Source organism: Nematolebias whitei, chromosome 7, assembly GCF_014905685.2.
Source record: "Nematolebias whitei isolate Nwh7 chromosome 7, NemWhi1, whole genome shotgun sequence".
NCBI lineage: Eukaryota > Metazoa > Chordata > Actinopteri > Cyprinodontiformes > Rivulidae > Nematolebias > Nematolebias whitei.
Window position 1 is genome coordinate 19,660,276 of NC_056504.1, and position 13,357 is coordinate 19,673,632.

Consider the following 13,357-nt stretch of genomic DNA (forward strand, 5'->3'; position numbering starts at 1 on the left):
TGTTACAGCACTGACAGGCAGCAGCAGTGTATATTTTAGCTACCTGTTAGCTGCTAGCTAGCTTACTTTACAATTGGAGGCTGTTTCCTTACACAGTTACAGAATGGTAAATTGATAATGATGGATAACGTTACCACAGCTAACTAACACAAAAATACTGTTTTCATTAACGTTAATATAGCTAGTAAACCTTTAAACGTTAGAGCACTGACAGCCCGTGTTGTATATTTTAGCTACTGTGGCTAAAGTTGCTGCAATGATGGATAACGTTACCACAGCTAACAAACACATAAATACTGTTTTTATTAACCTTATCTTGCGCTATATTTAGTAATATAACCTCTATAAATAAAGGTTGAAGGAATGAAATTCCATTAAGTTTCCAGACAGGTCTTCCGAGGAAGAATAGACCCGGAAGTAATGATCCACAGCATTGAGTCAAAAAGGAAGTTGTCTGACGTCATTTGAAAAGGGCCTATAAAGGTTGAATGGATGATTCATTAAACAGGGGCGGAAGACTCCACGTTCAACTGCCTCCCTCTTACAATTCTACTGCTAGTATCACTCAGCCCTCTTTGAATAGCAAGCAGCCATCAGAGCACTAATGATCAATTGTTAGGCTGATTGTTTTCCTTTTATATGTGAACAGCTATTTCTGGATGTCAACAACAAACGGGTTGATCCACTGTGAGAAGATGCTATTTATAAAACTGAGTTTGGTGCAGCTCCTCAGAATGAAGAAGTCTTTTGGATAAAGGTCAACATGTTTCAACAAGAAGAATCCATCCAGAGGACCTGACATTACTTTGTTAGACCTCTGCAAACAGTTTAGCAAGTGGCAGCGCCTCTGGTCTCCAATCTTTCAGGGACAATTGTAATGTAATTCCAGATTTTTATTGCTCACTATTCGTGCCTGTGGTGGCTTATATTGTGTTCAAGTCACTAAAGCTTGTCTACAGCGCAGACTACCCATATACCTGAGCCCAGGTTTATGGACCCTTTTCATCATTATTATATGCCAATAAACAACTAGTCATACTTCTCTCCATGGCAGAAAAACTCAGTGCAAGCTATTTTATTGTCCATTCTTGTGTTTAGAGTGATGTACTGGGTAGGATTCATTCTGCACAATTCTTTGAAATCAATGCCAGTATCTTATTTTTAATATAATATACAGTAAGAAATAACTCATAGATTTTCAAACATGTTTCTGTTGATTTTGTTTGGCTCAGATGTTGAACATCTTCAATGGTCCCAGATGCTGAAAGATGCACATATGGCAATTGGTGCCAATTTACAATGGGAATGTAAAGCCATTGGTAAGCCTCAACCATCTTATCGATGGTTAAAGAATGGTCATCCACTACCAACAGAGGTAAGAAACTATGAACTTTATCTATATTATGAAACATAATAGATACATTTTCTACCGAAATAAAGCATGAGAAAATAGAACTCCACTGAAATAATTATCTGTTATTTGCAGGGGAAAGTTCATATTGAAGCAGGGAGACTTATCATATCCAAGATCAGTTTATCAGACTCAGGGATGTATCAGTGCGTGGCAGAAAATGAATATGGATCTATCTATGCAAGCGCAGAGCTAAAGGTTGTAGGTAGGTTGTTTTGCGTTGATCGAAACTAAAGCAGAACCATTGACACACCATCTATACATTCAATAACTAGTGGATTGAAAATGCCTCCTGCCTGAAAATGAAAAAAAAAAAAAAAACTCCATGAATTAGATTGAAATTCTCTTGATAAAGTTTTGTCAGGGGTCCTTTCATTTCCATAACTACTTCCAATAACAAGCCTGTCTGGTGTTGAATTAGAATTTCTGTAATTGCTGGTGATGCACTTGACGTTTGGCTGATGCACTACTGTTGCCACTCCACAAACCAAGACCAATGGCTTCAACATAGGTCTCTTTCTCAGCTTCACCGCCCGACTTTACTCAGCGGCCTGTGAAGAAGTCCACAGTGATCCAGAGAGGGGGGGAGGTGGTGTTAGAATGTCGGCCCAACGCTTCACCCAGGGCCGTGATTTCCTGGTGGCGAGGGGGAAAACTCCTGAAAGACAGTGAGAGGTAGGTTAAAGTAATCTCTGTTGCACAACAAACTCACAGGGTACATTACTTAAACTCATTTGACAGAGTATTTTAAACAGAACACTTTCTTTTTTCATACAGAGACTTTATTCACCACTTAGACTTACTGATGCCAGTATTCAGTTAGCATATTGTCTATTAAAATATATATTTTATAGCTCTCTGAATCTTATCAGCATCACAATGCACAAGAAAGAAAACACAGTTCTGTTCATATCCTGATGCATGCTCAATAATCCAGGTAGAAAAATCTAAAAAAGTTAAATCTGGTCCTCTGGACATTCAAAAAAACCCAAAACAAAGTAAATCAACAAAAAAATGTAGAAACGTTTCGTCTCTCGTCCGAGAGACTTCTTCAGTCTGAGGTGCTGTATGTGCTATTTAAGAGGCTGAGCTGAATACAGCACCTCAGACTGAAGAAGTCTCTCGGACAAGAGACGAAACGTTTCTACATTTTTTTTTGTTGATTTGCTTTGTTTTGGGTTTTTTTGAATGTCCAGAGGACCAGATTTAACTTTTTTAGACAGTTCTGTTCAGAAGTCTGAATCTTTGGTTTCACATCTCTGCAAAGCAATGAAAGAGGCTGATGGAGAACAGAAAATATACCGTTAGGCACACTGTTTAAAATGACTGGAATGCATCCTACATGAAACTCTACATTGTGCAACAGAAAATACTGAATACCCTTGCAATTTTAGTTCTGAAGGTTTTAGGTACAAAACTACTGTTCAACTTGAGGAACTTTAGTATTTTTTGCAGTCCATCTTAACAAATATTAATTCATGTTGAATGGGTTGTACTGAAATGGTAAATGGACTGTACTTACATAGCACCTTTCTATCTTATTAACATACTCAAAGCACTTTACACTACAATCTGCACCCTCATGCACCCATTCATACAGCACTCTACTATACAAAAAATAATCAGTGCTTTATCAAATTGATACACCAATGGGACACACACCGGAGGCAATGAGGGGTTCAGTATCTTGCCCATGGACACTTCAATATGTGACTGCTGGTGGAATCGAAACCCCAACTTTCACACTGGAGGGTGACCACTCAGCCACAGCTGCCCACAAATTAAAGAAGAACAACAACGCTTGGGTACATTGGTGCAGCTTTCTAAACAAAGGTTTCAAATATCTGGATATGGGTAAGAGAGCCCAGGAAAAAATAAATAAATAAATACATTTTCCAAGTAACTGACTAAAAGGTTTGCAGCTTTTTTCACATGCAGTATTGTAAATAACAATTTAACGTGAATCAGCTGAAAGCAAGTCAGGTCTATATTAAAACTACTTCAAACCGAACCCTATTATCCCACAAAGGGAATTCCACTCATTATACCCTTCAGGGTCTGGGGAAGTAAAGTGACTGGAATTACTTGTTTTCTTTAATGGAATTCAAATAATTTGGCACAGCTCACCAATAAGAACAAGCTTTTTTGACTGCCAAACAACTATTCTTTCATTACTGATTATAGCTTGTTTTTAATAATTCAGCTGTGTTTTGACATTTAGTTGATATTTATTGTAACACTGTGCATACACTCATCTTTAGAATACTAATGCTGTTCAAAGTAATCATGTATAATTATAAATACTGATTTTTTTAACTTATGGTAAATATGAAAAAATACGTATAAATCATGACATTGTATGTTGTATATATGAGTATTTGGATATTCCTTCTATCTCTGCTATAACAAAATAAAATATGAACACAGACAAAGATAATAAATATGATTTAGTTTAGCTCAGATTTTCACCTTAGCTCGGTTTATTTTAGTTACTCTTGAGATTCTGGAGCTAGTTGAAAGCTCCTAATTTCCTATGGAAAAAGAAAAACAGACTAAAGGACAATGCACTTTAGGTTGAAGGGAGTTTATTTATGTATAAACAAATTAGGAAATCATCTGAATATAAGCCAATTTATAATTCACACTTATTTCGAGTGGCTACAATTACTCTGTTGTATACAACGGGGGAGGGGGGGAGCTACCCAAGGGTGGGGCAGGGGAGGAGAGAACGGGGGGGCGGGGGGGGGCTACCGAAGGGAGGGGGGGGGGGGGGGGGGGGGGGGGGGGGGCATCAATGGTCCCTGAAATCAAGTTTCATTGGTCCACTGTGACCTGTTCGGTAATTTCATTGGTTAGATTTTTTTTTTTTAAACCTTTTTATTATATATACTTGTAGTCTCATTGAGTCTTGAGGACCCACCCCCCAAGAGAGATGTATTCAATTCAAATTCAAAAATACTTTATTAATCCCAGAGGGAAATTAATTGTTGTTGTAACTCACCATCCTGGTTTCATTAAAGGGTTGTTATAGATGCTGATGGCTGTGGGCAGGAAGGATCTCTTGTAGCGGTCTGTCTTACAACGGATCTGAAGAAGCCTCTGACTGAAGACACTCTGTTGTTGTATGACAGTCTGATGAAGAGGGTGCTGAGGGCTGTCTATAATGTTCTTCATTTAATTTATTTTTTATTGGGCATCTATGCGAGCACCAGTGTGGGTCAAGGCTAAATGTTTTGGTGGCATGAAGCTAGTTAGCCCATCAAAAAAATTCCATAAATTAGCTGCTGCTTGTATAAAGTAGACAGGTACTTGGTGTGTCATCTGTTAGTATGTTAGACTGGTATATGACATGTATGAGGACAGCAGGACAGTGGTGAGATGTGCTGTAGGAGTGACAGATAGCTTCAAGGTAGAAGTGAGAGTGCATCAAGGAGCAGCTTAGAACCCTTTCTTGTTTGCTCTGGTGATGGACCAACTAACAGATGAAGTCAGGCAGGAATCTCCGTGGACTATGATGTTTGCAGATGGCATTGTGATCTGTGGTGAGAACAGGGAACAGGTGGAAGAGAACTTGGATAGGTGGAGGTGTGCACTTGAAAGAATAGGAACGAAAGTCAGCTGTAGTAAGACAGAGTACATGTGTGTGAATGAGAGGGATGCTGGTAGAACAATGAGGAGGTGTCGAGGATGTAGAGGAACACCACCTCCACTTAAACAGATATCATTCATGTGTTTGTGTTTTAAACTGTTAAAATAAGATGCACTTATTCCCTTGGGAACAAACAGACTTTATTTTACAGCTGTTAAACTCAGCCTTGTCAAAGTGTTGGCCACTTTCAATATGAACTCATTTCCCACGAAACGGACAGATCGTCTGAATGAGAGCTGTGGTTCATTTTGACCTCGAGGTGGGACACCTGCCGAGGAGTTTACTCCCAGGATTTTCCCATGGAGATAACAGTTTTAAAAGAAGCCTTTGTTTCAGAATAACATCCTCTTTTCAGGAGATGAACAGCACTTCAACTTCTTCCCTAGTGAGATGTCCGGGTAAGAAGCTTTTCGGCAAATGTCTCAGGACGAGAGAAACCTGCCATTAGAGTGAGATCCGAACCAGAGACATCAATCACTGCAGAGTGATAAAATCATAGCTGACTTCAGAGCCAGTGGCCGGACCTTCGTCCCTCCAACGGTGATCGGTGACTTTTGAGGACACAATCCGCCTTTCAGTCAGTCACCGGAGCCTCTCAGGCCTTGCTAGTATCATCATAAGCAGTTGTGGACATTCTGACAGTTTATTCTGGTGAGAGAGACCCTTCATTGCACTTTCTGGTAATCAGACATTCACAATAACATTAATTTAGATACACCACAGTTAATTTAGTCCAAGGTTCTGCCTTTTATAAAAAGTTACACTGGATTTTAATAATCAAATAGCCTTTGACACAAGGTAATTTTGTTATTAATTTGTGTATTAATTTTTATGAATAACCTTCATCAGAGTAATATTTTTGTAATAAAATACATAAAAATAAACTAAATTTGTGATTATTTTGACATATATGTGTGTGTTAACGGATTTAATGCTCTTTAAACACGAGCAAGAATTCACGTTTCAGTTACATTTGAGGGTAGAGACTGATTTATTTTCCTCTCCAAGAGGTGGTGCCCACTGAACGAGGTTATTTGCATAATAAATGCATATCTTATGAGCTTAACTCATAACTAATAAATTGTATAGATATCCGATCAACAAATCCCTCTACAAGGAAAATCAACACAACAATTCAGACTTTTCAGCCTGTTCACCTGTTCCTCTCATTGGTTCAAAGATACATGGATAAAAGATACAATAATCAGTCGGAGAGATTCAAGTTAAAACATATTACCAACATTTATTAAAGCTTTCAGCTGAAAGGAGACATTCTTACCCCAAACCAAAAGAGATACAACAAAAACCCAAGACGCGTCTGACCGGAGCTTTCAGGCTCTTCTGTATTTAAACACAAAAGCTCCACCCAGAGACGTGTCACAACATTCTTACAGTTCTTTGTCTAAACTAGTTCAAACGGATGTCTTCATTTCTTGGAAGTCCTTTTCTAAACTTCTAGAATTGCACCGCTCAAGGTGGCTGCATGATGGAGCAGCTATGTTACGTTCATTCTGAGTTACTGCTTTTGAAAACTTTAATTCCTCTTTTTTTATGGATGTATATCGCTTTTTTATGATGATGATTTACTTTGGTATCGGATGCTGAGCAGATGGAAGGATTTTTACTGAAACTTTTTACTTTTGGACATTTGTTATGATGCGTAACCATGGCAACAAGGTGTTTTTTTAACAACAAGTAGCAGCTGATTAACATCTCAAAAGCTCAAATATCTCAACTACAGCCCCAAATCCCACATGAGTTAAAAAGGAGGTGCCGTGGACAAATTTCCGTCAACCTGGCGATGGTGTTCGAGTACCTCACCACCGAGATCCTGGAGCTGGTGAAAAAATCAGCTGGTGAGGAGCTCTGCAGACTGCTAGGAGGAGTGACCATCACTCAGGGAGGAATTCTGTTCGGCATTCGGGCAATCCTGCTGCCCAGGAGGACCAAGAGGCCCGCCGGATCTGACAGCAAGATGGATCTGGGTGGATAGATCTGTGGCCAGATTCTTCGGCTTCACTGCAGGAGATCCTTCCTGCTCACAGCTATCAGCATCTATAACAACTCTTGAATGAAACCAGGATGATGAGCTACGACAACACTTAATTTCCCTCTGGGATTAATAAAGTATTTTTGAATTTGAATTTTATGGAGTGGTTTTATTATTTTCTTCTGCCGTTCCAGTTTATTGGTGATCTTGTCATCAGGTGGGACACACACCAGCAGCTCCCTGTTAGTTCATGTCCCGTACACAAAAACCCAAATACATTCTCTGACTTAGTTCAATCGGTACTTGTTGATACCAAAAGGCAAGCAGATCCAGAAGCCAAGCAGATATAGATAAAGGACAAGATACAGTTGTGATACATCGAGCAATACATCACAGCAGACACGAGCGTCTTTACAGAGGTCACAAAGATGCAGGACTTCAAGTACTTGGGGTCCACTGTCCAGGAAAATGGGGATTGTGGTAAAGAGGTGAAAAAGAGAGTCCAGGCAGGATGGAGTGGATGGAGAAAAGTTTCAGGATTGATATGTGACAAAAGGATGTCAGCAAAGGTCAAAGGAAAAGTTTACAAAACAGTGGTGAGACCAGCTATGTTGTATGGTCTGGGGACAGTGGCAATGTGGCAGAAATTAATATGTTGAGGTTCTCCTAAGGAGTGACAAGGATGGATAAGATTGGGAATGAGATCATCGGAGGTACAACACAGGTTGAACAACTGGGAGATAAAGTTAGAGAGGTCAGACTGAGATGGTTTGGACATGTCCAGAGGAGGGACAGTGGGTATATTGGTTGAAGGATGTTAGAAATGCAGCTGCCTGGAAAAAGACAAAGAGGAGATATATGGATGCAGTTAGAGAGGACATGGAGGTAGTTGGAGTGAGGACAGAGGATGCAGAGGACAGATTGAGATGGAGGATGACTTGCTGTGGCGACCCCTGAAGTGGAAAAAGTCGAAAGAACAAGAATAAGAAGATGCTGCTTGTATAAGCCGCTGGGTTCAAAGCCTGTGAAAAAACAGTAAAAATAGCATTTAGATAATGAAAAAAATAAAGGAGCATTTTCATTCAGTTACAGTAAGTCTGTTTGTTACCAAACCAAGAATAATGAGTTATGTTACACTAGTGTCCTCTTCCCACAGTCTGCCGCACTCAACTCCTTCACCGTGCAAGGTTATGATGAAAAGAAGCCGGTGCACATTTTATTTTCCAGCATTCTTCTGACATGACAGAAAAAGAGCAGATGATATTATCTAAAGTATCTACACCAAAGCAAAACACTAATGAGTTTAAGATGTCATGGAAAAGGCACTGAATAACAACATTATTCTGATATGCTTAGTGTGTGAATGTATAAGGAAAAGGTGCAATAAATAGAATATGTATGGAAACTTTAGACACATGCAAAAGGAGTGTTATGTTGGTGCGAATGCAAAACACTTTGCAAAACTTTTCCTGGGAAATAGTTAGGGGTGCATGTTGCTATATAGATGTGGAAGCTTTTATTTTTATCAAATGTCAGGAGACATGCATGAGAAAGGAAGAGCTTCTAGTAAAAAATAAAAAGCTTTGTAAGAAGCCGTTTCATTATCTAACAGAACAGCTTTTTTGTGAGAGTCTCACTTCCCTTTTCCTTCCAATATTCAGCTTCAGAGGACTACAGCACCTTAAAATAGGTGGTGTTTGAGATAAATTGAGCAAGGAAAAGAGATTTTTTTCTCCATAAATGAAACGTGTACTTGGTAGTTAGGAGTATTAAAATGGTAGATTTAACATGTTAATCAGGCAACGTTAGAATAATAGCAAATAATAGTATCATAGAAAAGTTAAAATGTGTTTAATCTCCATTCCTTTTGTATGCTTGTTCAAAAAGCTCCAAAATGTGTACACCTCTGCAATTTTAATGTTATGTTTTAGAATTAGAAATTTTATCCAAATATACTATTTAATCAAAATGACTGTTATTTTACAATGCATTATCAATGAGTTGTAATTCAGTTACAGAAAACACATTTTGTGAAAGTAGTCATTCAACTCATTGTGGGCAGCTGTGGCTGAGCGGTTAGAGCAGTTTTCTCCAGTGAGAAAGTTGGGGGTTCGATTCCACCAACAGTCACATGTTGATGTGTCCCTGGGCAAGACACTGAACCCCTCATTGCCTCTGATATGCATGTATGTGATCTAAAGCAGAGGTTCTCAAACATTTTGGGTTCAGGGACCCCTTACAGGGGAGAAAAAAATTCAGGGACCCCCTCATAACCCTAATTTTTTATTAAATAATTTTCTTCAATTTGTCTCTGTAAGGCAATGGAAATATTTGTGTAACATAAATACAAAACGGATTCCAAAAAAGTTGGGACACTAAACAAATTGTGAATAAAAACTGAATGCAATGATGTGGAGATGGCAAATGTCAACATTTTATTTGTAATATAACATAGATGACAGATCAAAAGTTTAATCTGAGTAAATGTAACATTTTAAAGGAAAAATATGTTGATTCAAAATTTCACAGTGTCAACAAATCCCCAAAAAGTTGGGACAAGTAGCAATAAGTGGCTGGAAAAAGGAAATTGATCATATAACAAACAGCTGGAAGACCAGTTACACTAATTAGGTAATTTGACAACATGATTGGGTATAAAAAGAGCTTCTCAGAGTATCAGTGTCTCTCAGAAGCCAAGTTGATAAGAGGATCACCAATTCCACCATTGTTGCACAGAAAGATAGTGCAACAATACCAGAATGGCATTACCCTGCGTAAAATAGCAAAGACATTTAAGTTATCATCATCAAACTTGTATAACATCATCAAAAGATTCAGAGAATCTGGAACAATCGCTGTGCGTAATCGTCAAGGCTGTAAAACTCTACTGTATGCTTGTGATCTCCGGGCCCTTAAATTCAATTCAATTCAATTCAAAAATACTTTATTAATCCCAAAGGGAAATTATTTGTTGTTGTAACTCGTTATCCTCGTTTCATTAAGAGATGTTATAGATGCTGATGGTTGTAGACAGGAAGGATCTCTTGTAAAGGTCCATCCCACAGTGAATCCTAAGGAACTGGCTGCAGATGCCGTCCGATCCGTCCACCCAGACTCAGCTGGCCTCTCGGTTCCCCTGAGCTGTAGAACCGCCCGAATGCTGGGCAGAACTCCTCCCAGAGCAATGGCCACTCCTCCCTGCAGTTTGCCGAGCTCCTCGTCGCTGCGGACAGACAACTGTAGGTGTCGAGGGACGATCCTGTCCTTCCGCTGTCATGAGCTGTGTTTCCGGCTAGTTCCAGGATCTCAGTGGTCAGGCACTCGAGCACAGCTGGCAGGTAGATGAGAATGCATCCACCGAACATCCTTTTCAACCCATCTGAGATTTGGGGCTGTAGCTGAGATATTATTTGAGCTTTTAAGATGTTAATCAGCTGCTGTTGGTTGTAGAAAATTGCCTTGTTGCCATGGTTACGCATCATAACAAATGTCCAAAACTAAAAAGTTTCAGTAAAAATCCTTCCAGCTGCACAGCATTCGATACCTGAGGAAACAATCAACCAAAAAATGTGATTTACATCCAGAAAAAGAGTTTCCAAAAGCAAAATCTCAGAATGAAAGTAACAGAGCTGCTCCAACATGCAGCCACCTTGAGTGGCGCAGTTCTGGAACAAACTAAAATAAACGTCACTGCACTTCAAACAGGAATGCCACTGTCAAGGAAATAACAAAATGGGCTCAGGAATACTTCCAGAAAGCATTGTCAGTGAACACAATCCACTGTGCCATCCACCGCTGCCAGCTGAAACTCTACAGTGCAAAGAGGAAGCCATTTCTAAGCAAGCTCCACAAGCTCAGACGTTTGCACTGGGCCAGGGGCCATTTAAAATGGAGTGTGGCAAAATGGAAGACTGTTCTGTGGTCAGATGAGTCACGATTTGAAGTTCTTTATGGAACACTGGGAAGCCATGTCATCCGGACCAGAGAGGACAAGGATAGTCCAAGTTGTTATCAACTCTCCGTTCAGAAGCCTGCATCACTGATGGTATGGGGTTGCATGAGTGCTTGTGGCATGGACAGCTTGCATGTCTGGAAAGGCACCGTTAATGCAGAGAACTATGTTCAGGTTCTAGAACACCATATGCTCCCATCTAGACGTCATCTCTTTCAGGGAAGACCCTGCATTTTTCAACCCGATAATGCCAGACCACATTCTGCAGCAATCACATCATCATGGCTACGTAAGAGAAGGATCCAGGTACTGAAATGGCCAGCCTGCAGTCCAGATCTTTCACCTATAGAGAACATTTGGCGCATCATAAAGTGGAAGGTGCGTCAAAGAAGGCCCAAGACTATTGAACAGTTAGAGGCCTGTTTTAGACATGAATGAGAGAGCATTCCCATTTCTAAACTTGAGAAACAGGTCTCCTTTGTCCCCAGACATCTGTTGAGTGTTGTAAGAAGAAGGGGGGATGCCACACAGTGGTAAAAATGGACTTGTCCCAACTTTTTTTGGAATCCGGTTTGTACTTACGATCTGTTCTTTAATAGTTAAAACTATTTTTATACTTTTAAACATGAATTAAATTACTTTTAACTTTACCTCCCCCCCCCCACACACACACACACAGGATACTCCCTTCTTCTGGGGTTGTCACAGCGAACTAAGTCGTCCGAAGACTTGGCATTTATTTTTACGCCGGTTGTCCTCCCTGACACAACCACCAACCACCGAGCTACCACAGCCCTCTGTGTGGAGCAGAGAGTTGCTATCTAGAGTTGCGATCAGATTTTCTTGCTGCAGCCCAAATATGATCTCTCCTGTGCAGCTGACCTCCTGCACAGGAGAGATCATCTTTGGGCTGCAGCGAGAAAATCTGACTCAGACACTGATTGGTTGAGTTTTCGACAGATGAGGAATAAATGCACAACTGCTGTCAAAGCAGCAAAACACAACTATTTCTTATCTCAGACCTCCAAAAATCTAAATGACCCTAACAGATTCTGGAAAACCATCAAATCTCTCTCAGGCACCACCCAGTCATCTGACCTCCCATCACAACTTCTCATTAACTCTGTTCCTGTGTCAAATCAGCACGAGATCCTGAACTGTTTCAACAAACATTTTGTTGCTTCTGGTTCTTTATTTGACACAGTCACTAATGGAAGATCAGCCACTTCCCCTAATAACCAAACTTCTACAAATCAAACCCCTCCTACAAGTCAATCCTCAGTTAATCACAGCTTCTCTTTTTCTCCATTCTCAGTCAGTGAAGTCAATAAACTGTTAAAAGATCTTGACCCTAAAAAATCTGCAGGTCCAGATGAACTTCCACCTTATTTCTTAAGGCTGGCCGCTCATATCATCACAGTCCCTGTGACCCACATCTTCAATCTCTCCATAAGACAAAACTCCATTCCAGACACTTGGAAAACAGCCGTTGTTCTTCCTTTGCTGAAGGGAGGAGACCACACCTCACTGAACAACTATTGACCAATCTCTAAACTCTGCATTTTAGCCAAGGTTCTAGAAAAACTGATAAACTCTCAAATCAAAAATTACCTGGACTCATTTAACATCTTACCTCCACATCAATCTGGTTTCAGGAAACAACACAGCACAACCACTGCTTCACTGAAGGCTCTTAATGATGTTGTTGAAGCACTGGATGCTAAAGATTATTGTGCTGCACTTTTCTTAGACCTGTCTAAAGCTTTTGACACTGTGGATCATAACATCTTGTGTCATAAACTCTCAGAAATCGGTTTCTCAGATCACACCATTGGTTGGTTCTCTAACTATCTTTCAGACCGGAGGCAATGTGTTCAACATAATGGTACTTCCTCCAGTTATTTAACAGTCAACAATGGTGTACCACAAGGCTCAGTCTTAGGACCCACCGTATTTACAATCTACATACATAATGTAGGTAAAAAACATCCCTAATGCATCCATACATTTCTATGCTGATGACACAGTTGTTTATTGTCGAGCTAAAACTGTTGCTAAGGCTTTCCAGCTTTTGAAATCTGCATTCAACAACATCCAGACTGATTTATTCCACCTCAAACTTGTCCTAAATGCTGACAAAACCAAAGGGATGCTTTTTTCAAATAGGAGGTTGGTCCCAGCAGTTCTTCCTCCGATTTTATCCTCAAATGGTGTCCCCATTGAGTTTGTTGATTCCTATAAATATTTGGGTATCTTGGTCAACTCACATCTCTCTTTTAAGCTCCATGTGGAAAACTTGATAAAGAAACTGTCACAACAGACTGAACCCAGAGTAGTACGAAAACCAGGAATAAG

At 39.9% G+C, this 13,357-nt stretch overlaps 1 protein-coding gene across 1 annotated transcript in view; it reads left to right on the forward strand.

Moving 5' to 3' along the window:
* LOC119412169 (contactin-4) overlaps window positions 1-13,357 on the forward strand; it is a 178,078-nt gene that overhangs the window by 74,091 nt on the left and 90,630 nt on the right. The window contains exons 6-8 of the mRNA XM_037679146.1: window positions 1,233-1,375; window positions 1,487-1,616; window positions 1,936-2,086. Of these exons, the coding sequence (XP_037535074.1) occupies window positions 1,233-1,375; window positions 1,487-1,616; window positions 1,936-2,086 (424 nt within the window). The remainder of the gene's footprint in view (window positions 1-1,232; window positions 1,376-1,486; window positions 1,617-1,935; window positions 2,087-13,357) is intronic.